The sequence below is a fragment of the Schistocerca cancellata genome, chromosome 5 (assembly GCF_023864275.1).
Source record: "Schistocerca cancellata isolate TAMUIC-IGC-003103 chromosome 5, iqSchCanc2.1, whole genome shotgun sequence".
Lineage (NCBI taxonomy): Eukaryota > Metazoa > Arthropoda > Insecta > Orthoptera > Acrididae > Schistocerca > Schistocerca cancellata.
In genome coordinates this window covers 317,272,236-317,284,524 of record NC_064630.1, presented here as the reverse complement: position 1 = coordinate 317,284,524, position 12,289 = coordinate 317,272,236, and the positions used below count along the sequence as shown (strand labels likewise).

General features: G+C 42.9%; 1 protein-coding gene across 1 annotated transcript in view; it reads left to right on the top strand.

The window, feature by feature from the left end:
• LOC126188518 (potassium voltage-gated channel protein Shaker) overlaps nucleotides 1–12,289 on the top strand; it is a 1,090,690-nt gene that overhangs the window by 924,110 nt on the left and 154,291 nt on the right. The window contains exon 10 of the mRNA XM_049930120.1: nucleotides 3,471–3,635. Within this exon, the coding sequence (XP_049786077.1) occupies nucleotides 3,471–3,628 (158 nt within the window). The 3' untranslated portion in view covers nucleotides 3,629–3,635. The remainder of the gene's footprint in view (nucleotides 1–3,470; nucleotides 3,636–12,289) is intronic.

Here is a 12,289-nt window from a genome sequence, read left to right as displayed (position 1 = left end):
GTTTTGATACCCTCCGTACTACGAAACCGTTTCTAAACTTAACATCTCCTGGTATGTCGTTCTTAAGCCTGGCTACCATTTCTCTGCGTGCAACGCCTTCTACCAGTTCGGAGTGCGCTGCGTGAATACGTGAATAATGTTGTTGTATATTGGACCTCTTCGCAGAATTAAATACTTTATGACATACAAGACACTGCGGACGACCATCCCTCTCAATGAATAGAAAGGTATCCTCCAATAGAGGTACAGGGCTGCGGCGGCTAATCATAGCTGTCATTGAACACGGATTATTGCGTCAGTTGCGGCTGCATGTGGCCAGGGGGCAGTGAGTTCGCTTTCCCCCTCCACGCGGGCTCCGAGCTGCTGCAGTGAGCGCTCCGGAGCGCTCCGGCTCCCTGGAGCTCGTTTGGAACAGCCTGATCCAGACTGTTGCCAACTACTGGAAAGGCTGCTGCCCCTCGTCAGGAACGACACGTTTGTCTGGCCTCTCAACAGATACCCCTCCGTGTGGTTGCACTACGGTACGGCTATCTGTATCGCTGAGGCATGCAAGGCTCCCCACCAACGGCAAGGTCCATGGTTCAAGGGGGGGGGGGGGGGGGCGGGCATCAGTAAAAGATTCTAAAAGGAGAGTCGGCTATGGGTATTTTACAGGCGAGAGGTGAGGATGTGCGTAATAGATTCCTGATTTATGGAGAGACAGAGAAGGGACTATAGCTGGTAGGAAGTACTATGTCAAAGTACTGTGGTCTGTTAACGCTTGCATGGGACCAGATGCGAAGTGGAAGTGAAGATGAGAATGTTGGTACAGGCGAAGCAATTTTTGCCTGCTTCCAGTTACTTTATTACGTTTTACAAAGCACTTGTTAGGTAGGAGTCCTTTCACACACGCACAATACATAACATTCAGTAACGCTCAGAACTGTTTGTACAAAACCGCCTTTTTCTTCGACGACTTGGACTGAACGGTGACGACGTCAAGAGAATGTTAATCGTACCTGTTGGAACAGTTCTGCACTACTGGATATAACTGTCAAAACCTTGTGACTCATATGGATTCTGTTCCTACCGAATGGTACTTCAGTCATAAACCCTTTCCCTAATTACCATGGGTTGATAAAGGAAAGAAAAAGAGAAAGATTAGATATTCTCTCTGAGCGCTTTGTCTTCAGTAATTCAAGTTCTATATTGTATACGTTCCAGGGAAAGTCATTGTCGTGGCCCACATTTCATCACGAGTACCCACTGGGTTAACACTTGAGAAGGACAAAGAACTTAAGGAGACAAATTTTGATATTTTATGTATGAAGGGAGACAGGGGGAAGGGGGGGGGGGGGGGGAGCGAACGTTCGTAAGATATGTGGGTACCACACTTGCAGATATTCGCAACGAACAAGACAAAGATCCCATCTTAAAAGTCATCAAACTGAAGTGGCAATATGGCGAAGTAGTCAATATCAGGCAGTACTACTTAATTAGGAACAACGTATTGTCCAGACAAACCAATATGGATGAAAGTAACTGGTTAGTGTGTGTGGCAGACAAGTTTGTCAACAAATCACTTGTAATTCTAAGTTCTGTTGGTGGTGTGACGTCACCTGCAAGGCTGGATTCGCATCCGTAAATGCAGGAAATCAGCAATGTGAACATATTCCCCCTCCCGAATTGGGTGATGATTGAGGGATGGGAAAGCTTCGACAGTTCGAGTTTTAGCTACGACTTTACACGGTCTGAACAGCGAGAAGATTTTATACAAGGATGCCGCCGCGATAAGCTTCGACGTCACTTAACACATCTGTTACTCCCACTCACATAAACATAATTTCACAGCGAACAAGTCCAGACACAGCACGCATAGCATGCTCATGTGCAGGCATATCACGAAAACCGATTGTTGCATCGGAATCATGTTTTCCAGAATTTTCTGCGATAACAGTTCTCGTCTTCATTAACAAGGATAAGTTCCATTTCAGTCTTATAAATATTTTCCGGACCAGTTTTACTTTTCTCAACCTCTACGATACGTATTATTCACTATAGTAACATAGGTTGAATGAACATACTGTCTCTAATGAACTGCTGTTAAAGCTTTTATTAAAACTAAGCCGAAAACTTCGTGAAAATCCGTAAAGTTTATTCTCACTGTTCCTTTTATTAAATTTTTTCACGACTTGCACGTTGTACATTGTATTACTTTCAATTCTAACTGTAGCTTATTCCTTTGCTTTATAAAATCCGTTTTTCCTGAATGTTTCGTAATAATCTTACTGAATACCTTGCACGAGGAATGTTCAACAAGAAATGCAACGTATTTTTTTCTGAAAGCCGGTTGGCTTTATTCAGGATATCAGTACTCCATATTATTCCTCCACCTACGACGGCGTTACGCCGTATTACTACAAGGGCCTGCGTACCGACATGGTACCTCTCTACTGGTCGACGTCGGAGCCGAAGTCTTGATGCATCAACCTCCCCGTCATCCACGTACTGCTTCATTGGGCACAACAGAGGTTCTTCGTTGTTCTTTATGGTCTTCCGTTAGTTAGCGAGGAACCCATCGGGTACCCACTTTTGAGTACCCCAACTGGTGGACAAGCACAACCAACAGAGTCATCCAGTTGAGCAGCGAGATATTTAATTGTGATCCGTCGATCGCCTCGAATGAGAGTGTCCGCACGTTCCAACATTGCACTAGTCGCAGCTGTGTGGCCCGCCGACCGTTAAGCGGCAGATCGGACAGGTTTGAGCGACCTTGTTGGAATGATGGTAGACGCCTCGCCAAACGACTCGCCGTGCTTTTGTTCATTCCCAGGACTCCGTAGACATCTTGTAAGCACCTACGAACATCTGCTATACTCTGGTTTTCCGACAAAAGAAACTCAGTGACAGCTCTCTGCTTGCTACGATGCCATTTTTAAGGCTACATAAAGCGTCGCAACCTATCAAAACTTTAACAAACTATAAAGGCTGAAGCGGGAATATGCCACGATGTCCCTCAATAAATTCCGCATCTTTTCAACGAAATTGGCCGAGGGAAAAAAGTGTTGCATTACTTATTGAATACTTTCTTTAAATCTTGCCTGTCTCCTTTCATCTGAAGCAGAATACTTACAGCATTTTGCCAGTTTAGGTGATTCGTCTCCCTCCGCACACATTCACAATTTTGCTAGTGTCTTCCGTATTATTTTTCCTCAATTTTTGATCATTTCTACTGAATCGCCATCATTTTCAGGCGGCTTCCCTATCTTCATATCTTGAACGGCCTTATAAAGCATTTCGGGGCAACACTAAAATAGAGGTCAGCCACATAAATATCACTTATGAACGGACACTGTAGATCTTAGTTTGCATTCAACAATTGGCCGTCATGGTATTTGTACAAGTGGCTATGTCGCGCCAAAGATGTATGCATGCCGTTCCTCTCTGTTCCAAAGACACCGGAATTGGCATGTTTTGCTCTCTGCTTTCAGGTCAACACATGAAGAAGAGCTCTTTGTCGGAGTCGTCGTCAGACATCATGGAGCTTGAGGAGGGCATTCTGCTAACGAGGGACATCACCAAGAAGCAGAACTGCAACCCGCGACACAACAACAACATCAACGCGATGAGCATTGAGACTGATGTCTGACTACTGGGTAACGTATTAAACACTCAACGGCCTTCACTAAACTAACGTTGTAAATTACGCTCCACCTGTCGGTCAGTTCCCATTGGTTTTTGTAGAATTTATACAGTGTCTCTCCCTCAATTTCTTACAGTGAAACTAGTTCACAGAGCTACATTTGTAGTTATGTCTCCAGCCGTTCTTGACCGGCAATTATTTATCCAGTACAGTGTATTTTCAGATGCAATGCAGCACGTAGCTAATACACTACCACAACTGAATATTCTTAAATGATCAAGCAGGAAAAACTCATTATGGAATCATAAATCCTTCGAAAAAGAGCCTTTTGGAATGTGACAGAACATATGCTTCTCAGAATTTATTTATTTATTTATTTATTTATTCACTTAAGAAATTTTGCTTCGTTAATCTTGTCTTAATATAAAACACTAAACGTAACACGATATGTACATCTTCAAGTCAGACAAACAGGAATCTGAGCCGTAGTATACCAGAAAGACTCTACAAGGATACAAAAAAATTAGGAAACGATAAGAAAGCCAAGCAGTTTCTCGTATGAGTCAATGAACTAAAGAAACCGTGCATTCATTTGACGTTCTCTTTTCATGTGTGTTTCCCAAAGGGACCCCGCCACTCTTAAGAATCCCACGGTCCACATTCTTTTAGTTATTTGTTGCCGTTTGGTATAAATACTATGCAGCCACTGCGTTATTAAATAGGTAGTACATCCGATGATTTAAAAATTCGTGTCGAGGCATACCGAGCACATACTACAAGCGTTTTTCGGAGAAATTGTAATCATTCCTCTACTGCTCTCGGTTCTACTTGCATGTTACAACAAAACGACTATGTTACAATGTTTTAAGAGAGATGTGAGTACAGGAAGCACAACATATTTTTACTTATCTTTCGTATCGCTGATTTCCAAGAAAGTTCACTGTAGGTGCTCCATTATAGCCTAGGATTCATCTTAGTCTCTGTATGACTGTGGAATGGTGATTATAGACATTTTATGAATTAATTTCTTCCTTTCTCAGACTCGTAAATTTATTCTCTTCTAGTTAGAGTTTGGTACTTTTGGCCATAGAACGAAAGATAATGACTCACTTAGGCAAACTCATGTTCTCAACTACCCAACTGAACTGACACTAAAACTCAAAACAGCTTTCCGTGAAGAATAGCACGCTCGTCAGAGGTAATTATATAGGCCAATGATTTTACACCATGTGTTTACAAAAATTAAAATTCTCAAATAACTGATTCAGAAAATGTTTTTCTGGGTTAATAGTATGTATTCAGATGTGAGATACATTAATAAAAATTCACTAACTTTTTGAGACGCAAATTGATGTTGGATCAAAATAATAAAAATATAAAACTATTAATATATGATACGGACGTGACAGAAACAAACTAACAAGGGTTATTTACATAACTATTACTTCAAAAAGTAATCAGCATTATATAACTGAAATCGACGTACCAAAATGGCAAAATGAATAGATCCATACCGCGTAGCGATAACAAATTAAGAGAGCGAACGACATCTGACGGATCGAAATCCCGTGTCCCTAAAAACTTTACAAAAACTCTCAGTTTTATGTTCAGGATATAATCTCATACACTAAGTTTACATGCGGCACATCTTCCGAAAGACTAAAACAGAATTTCGAAAACAGTTTTACGCTGTCGTGTTTACATGTTAATGTCTGAAGCGGATTTGGTAGGTCAATTAAATAAGGTGCGTGAAAAACAGCTGTTACAGCTTCTTATTTAGTCAGCACAATCACTATTTCTCTTCAACTAGACGAAGTGTAAATAGCTTTAGCATAGTATTTACACGTATCCTTCACCGTATGAAAAGCCGGTCCATTCACAGTAGCCGAAAATTTTTAAAACAAGGACAAAATCCGACAGCCCAAGCACATTCCAAAATCAGATGTATTTACATGGGAGCGAAAATCTATTGAGGAATTAGAAAACCGGCAACTAGAAGCGGATTTCCAGAATCGATTTTGAAGTGTTTATATGACCACTCAGACGCGTATGGGGAAATCGGTTTACGAAATCCGGTTTTGGGAACACCATGTAAACGGAGTGATAGAAACCTCATGATAGTTTTGTAAATTTTTGTGTTTTCTAAAATTCGGCGATAGTGGTGATACTAGTGAGAAGTTGGTGTTCCCACCCGCTTCGCCTATTGCACATAGTGATCTGCTTATCGCGATACCAATCTCGCGAAAATAATGTATGATTTCATCCATTGAAAGCTATGGGGCAAGTACTCGTGCGTGGTTACTTCGGGCGTTAGGCACGTGCAGATTCAAGGAGAGGGGGGGGAGGAGGTAATCAAATTGTAATGACTTCCCCATAAAAAGAACAATCACTGAACTAACCGCTGTTGTAAGCTGTTAACATTATATTAAAATCTTTTTATTCTTATTATTATTAGATTTCTATGCATCTCAGGCAAATCAAACGTAATGGTGATGACAAATTATTTATTTTCCTTGAGGTGTGAGTGAAAGGTAGCGATACACTTTGTCCCTCGACTCCCCTCCTCTCCCATCCCCCTCCGAAAAAATTCCTGAATCTATACCTGGCTTTGAGTACCATATGCCGCACGCAGAATCCGTAATTCGATATTCTGGGGAAGGGCAGATGCCACGGATTGCAGGTTACAGAATTGACGACGTCTGTACAGTCGTGTTTCTCCCTATTCTCTCTACTCTTATAATTTGTTAAATGACCTCACTTTATGTTCATGGGTGTGAGCGGATACATTGAATTCGGGGATAATCAAGTGCCTGTGCGGTGCGTCCTTCGTGAGATGGTCCGCGTACACCGCCGTGACATAACGAAAGAAAATATTGTGCACATTATTTTCCGGTTGACACTGAAAATAAGTTTAGTTTAGGTAGGTGAAACTATGTGAGAAAATACTACTGATAGAGAATACAGTACGTAAGTTTGTAACAACATCCGAAGTAAAGCTGATAATAAACGGTAAGAATTAAATGTTGGGTACTGAGGTTTTGGTGAAGCTCGAGCGTGTGCTCTGAAACCAGCAGGTCTTTAATTTTGAAATAAGTACACTCAAATGCTGAGGTTAAATGTTGTTGGGACTGTCTTGCGGCTTAAGATATTTAATGTCATTAATTCAGTCTGCTTCGTGGACTCTGGTAGGCGCGCCGGCCCCGGATCAAATCCGCCCTGCAGATTAACGACGACGGTCGGTGTGCCTGCCAGCCTGGATGTGGTTTTTAGGCCGTTTTCCACATCCCCTAGGTGAATACCGGGCTGGTCCCGCCTCAGTTACATGGCTCGCAGACATCTGAACACTTTCGCATTATTCCATGGATTACACTAGTCGCAGAGTCCGCAGCTCGTGGTCGTGCGGTAGCGTACTTGCTTCCCGCGTCCGGGTTCCCGGGTTCGATTCCCGGCGGAGTCAGGGATTTTCTCTGCCTCGTGATGACTCGGTGTTGTGTGATGTCCTTATGTTAGTTAGGTTTAAGTAGTTCTAAGTTCTAGGGGACTGATGACCATAGCTGTTAAGTCCCATAGTGCTCAGAGCCATTTGAACCATTTTTGAACTAGTCGCAGACAGTTGGGGTACACTAATTCCGTCCTGGGGGATAGGGGTGGCGGCAGGAAGGGCATCCGGCCACCCCTTAATCCGACATTGCCAAATCCGATTAACCATGCCGACCCTGCGTACCTGCGGAACAAAGGCACAAGCGCAAGAAAGAAAGAAAGAATGTCATTAATTCAGTGTTAGAGAGTGATACTTCAATATAGCCATATGTATCTCCGTGACGTCAGTACCCGTTCAGTTCAATCAACAAATGAAACGTGTTGATCATCTGTCTACACAGGTTTCGAAGGTAAAAGCCGCAGTCGCTTGCAGTGAAAAGGTACCAATGACAAAAATTCAAAGTTCTCCTCTAGACTTCGGAAAGCCGTCTGTGGTCCCACGAACCCCCTGCTCCTTGGCAAATACAAAAAAATACGCACGTTGATGCCCTGAATTTCACCTGAAAAATGAATCAATTAACGCATCACCCATCTGAATTTCTGTGCCATAAAATTTTAAGATTTCTTTGTTTTACGATTCGTGCATGGACGTAACTGGTCGTTAATAATTCTCATCTCCCCAATCCTCTTGCTCCCCACTCCAACATACGTACGCATAATTTCCTGTTACATGTTTCGCTGTAAGTAAGCTTTGTTCTCGACTGGCCTCTTACACTGTTGTCTTTTCCCTTAGTTACCCCAACCATGTATTTGATTATAGGTCACTGAGAATATCTTCCATCACGTGTGTGTGATGTGAAAGTGTATCGCATTTCCGGAGAAAACAGTTTTTTTACCCCACGATACTCGCTGTTAACAAATCAGTTAACGCCTTTTATCCACTTCACCGGAATTCAACTGTCCTCTCCTCAACCGTGTCTCGGCGGTGTTGGTTATACGTAAACCGTGAGTAACAAAGTACGGATGGGTTTACGTAAGCAGAGGTGGGCGATAGGCGTCTTGTGTAAGGGGCCGCGGTAAAAATGGCACAACAGCACTATGGGGAGTTGTTACGGCAACGACAGTACCATGACCACGATACATCTGCAACTGTTCACCGATGCCAAATACAGACGGTATTCATGTCTGTTAGGATGTGCGAAGGATGTCAGATTACACGATTTTGAGAAAGTAATGTTAAATACGATTGGTGAAAATTCCCTTTTCAGTAGTTTTCGAGTTGCATGGTATGTGGACATAAGACAAATAAATGCCTTTTGAAGACAGTGCTCTACACCTTTTAACAAGTTGACAAAAATGATAACATGTAAAGGCCACAAGCTGATACACGGGAAATATATATCTAAAACTAGTTTCCTTCAACATTTGAAGATATACTTTTTCACATCTCAAACATGAGTTTAAGCCTGTTTCCATCGCTGATGTAATCATTGTGTGTTGTCATTAAGATACAGGTTGGTGATACTTTGGTAAGTATCTGTACAATGTCTGACAAAGAACGTGAAGCACCCAGAAGGCACGGTCGAATGTCAATGTAACTTCGTAGTCCGCAGCTCTTACTACACCTTTTAGGTTATAGAAGGGGACGTGAACAGTGTCGGATGTTGAGAGACACTGTGAATGATGCGAAGAAGCCGCGTATTCCTGCGAGAGAGCGTTATCAGGACCTGACGGAGTTTGAAAGGGGCCTCATTGTGGGCCTCCATTTGGTCAGCTGATCGAATCGTACAATATCCAGATTTGTGGGGCATTCAGATGCGATAGTGGCCCAATACGGAACTCCATGCGAACGATAGGGCAGACATAGCCGTCATCGAGGTTGCGGTCGATCGTGCCTGAGCACGACAATGGGGCATCGCGCTACAGTGCACCAAGCATACCACAACCTCTTCACGTCTCTTCCTGCCATCCGAGAACAAGTAATAGTCTCCTTCCAACATTCTGTTTCATCCAATGCCTTTGGTCGGAGACTAGTAGCAGGCTACGGTCGCAGGTTCGAATCCTGCCTCGGGCATGGATGTGTGTGATGTCCTTAGGTTAGTTAGATCTAATTAGTTCTAACAAGGGAACCTCCCCATCGCACCCCCCTCAGATTTAGTTATAAGTTGGCACAGTGGATAGGCCTTGAAAAACTGAACACAGATCAATCGAGAAAACAGGAAGAAGTTGCGTGGAACTATGAAAAAAATAAGCAAAATATACAAACTGAGTAGTCCATCCGCAAGACAGGCAGCATCAAGGATACTGTGAGCTCAGGAGCGCTGTGCTCCCCTGGTTAGCGCGAGCAGCTGTGGAAAGAGAGGTCCTTGGTTCAAGCCTTCCCTCGAGTGAAAAGTTTATTTTCGCAAAGTTATGATCTGCCAGTTCGTTCATTGACGTCTCTGTTCACTGTAATAAGTTTAGTGTCTATGTTTTGCGACCGCACCGCAAAACCGTGCGATTAGTAGACGAAAGGACGCGCCTCTCCAGTGGGAACCGAAAACATTTGATGGCAAGGTCATAGGTCAACCGTTTCCTCCACAGGAAAACACGTCTGATATATTCTATACGACACTGGTGACGGCATGTGCGTCACATGACAAGAATGTGTTGTCGTCCCACCTAACTTGTACACTTGGCGAATGGGTAAAAAGATTCTTCTACCTTGCCCAATTTAGGTTTTCTTGTGGATGTGATAATCACTCGCAAAAAAGTGATGAAAACATAAGAGTTTGTCACATAAACTGCAACAAATGAATGCAACAGTTTCACAGTCGCACAGTTTTCCCTGTGCTCTGTCAAAACATATGTTTTTAACGTTATCAAATTTTTCCACGTGTAGACCGTCAAATCCTGCGTATATGTAAACAAATCTGAACATGTCCTGGAATTTTGGAGAGTGAAGTTGATTGTATAAGAAATTAAACTTTTCTCTCGAAGGAAGACTTGAACCATGGATCTCTCGTTCCACAGCTGCTCGCGCTAACCAGGGGAGCACAGCGCTCCTGAGCTCACAGTATCCTTGATGTTGCCTGTCTTGCGGATGGACTACTCAGTTTGTATATTTTGCTTATTTTTTTCATAGTTCCACGCAACTTCTTCCTGTTTTCTCGATTGATCTGTGTTCAGTTTTTCAAGGCCTATCCACTGTGCCAACTTATAACTAAATCTGAGGGGGGTGCGATGGGGAGGTTCCCTTGTAAGTTCTAGGCGACTGATGACCTCAGAAGTTAAGTCGCATAGTGCTCAGAGCCATTTTAAACTAGCAGCAGGAAGATAGGAAATTACTGTGCCATACGTTGGCTGACTTTAGCACTCCAACACAAACGACTGTGTTTTTATTGGTGCCGTGACTGGAAAGCAAAGATGGCTGAAGAACGACGTCGCCCTAGGATCAGCGATGAATCGCGGCACTGCGCGATTATTCAACACGACAATGCTCGTCCATCACGTATAATATCTACATTGCTATCAAGTCTTTTTACAATACCCCAAAAGGAACATCCAGCTTCTCGTAGCTCAGTTACACGCCCTCGTTCAAAGATAGTCAGTTACTGATAATGGCATCTTTGCAGCCTTAAAGGCATTCTTGACTTGACATCAACTCACCGCGTCCAATCTCAAAGATAACGCTCACGACCGTATTTAACGCGAATCTGATTTGCTTCCTCATAGTTTCGATACTAGGGTCACTCTTATCTGACGGGCATGAACTGAATAGACTTCATCTTTCAAATGAAGAAACGCGCCTGCCAACTTTCGATTATGTCGCATAACTCCTTGGTGGTGCGATTTTTTTCCGCCAGTGTATTTCAAAATTCTTTTGATCTATTTAGTATTATGCGAAACCTTGCAACCTAAAACACAAACATTCAAAATTATTGCAAAGCTATAAACATTGAGCAATAATACGGACCGTCTAGCAGCCGCTTTAGAGGTCAAGCGCAGCGTACATAATGTTAAACGTACACCTACTACAACTACTGTGCATAATTAAAGATTATTCTTCCTGGCATAGGACTGAAACTAGCATAAATAAACCTGTTTCAGACATAGTTTCCGGAAGGTTTTGCTGTGGTGTAAGGCATTCGGCTCACAAGGGAACCACACGGCTGTCCGATTTTTATAATTATTTATATTTACGGTACGTAAAGTTCAGAACTAAAATAACAATCTGCCGCAGTAGTTCGATGCAACTCTCAAAAATTCTCGAGAAAATCAACTTTGAAATTTTTCTAACGTCTGTAATACCATAAAATAAGATCTCTTATCTCATCAAGTAGTGTTGTTCTTGAAACGTCCCCATAGAAAAATTATACATGACTGTGCTTAAACTGACACACAATATTTTTAGCGCAACGCAATCTGACTTTCAAGAATCCCTACAAGACAATGACCCTGACTAACATTAATATATACCTTTCACAAATCACTTACCTCACCAAAAATCTTCGTTACGCGAACTACTGCAATACAGCGAGAGCCACTACTGCCAGCTAAATAAAAGATTCAAACTACTGAAGGCACTAACTACTGATAGGCATAGTTAGCAAATGAAAGTTTTTGATAGAGAACAAACACTGTATTTACCTTAATAGTGTTCAAAAGTCATAATATATACACTCCTGGAAATTGAAATAAGAACACCGTGAATTCATTGTCCCAGGAAGGGGAAACTTTATTGACACATTCCTGGCGTCAGATACATCACATGATAACACTGACAGAACCACAGGCACATAGACACAGGCAACAGAGCATGCACAATGTCGGCACTAGTACAGTGTATATCCACCTTTCGCAGCAATGCAGGCTGCTATTCTCCCATGGAGACGATCGTAGAGATGCTGGATGTAGTCCTGTGGAACGGCTTGCCATGCCATTTCCACCTGGCGCCTCAGTTGGACCAGCGTTCGTGCTGGACGTGCAGACCGCGTGAGACGACGCTTCATCCAGTCCCAAACATGCTCAATGGGGGACAGATCCGGAGATCTTGCTGGCCAGGGTAGTTGACTTACACCTTCTAGAGCACGTTGGGTGGCACGGGATACATGCGGACGTGCATTGTCCTGTTGGAACAGCAAGTTCCCTTGCCGGTCTAGGAATGGTAGAACGATGGGTTCGATGACGGTTTGGATGTACCGTGCA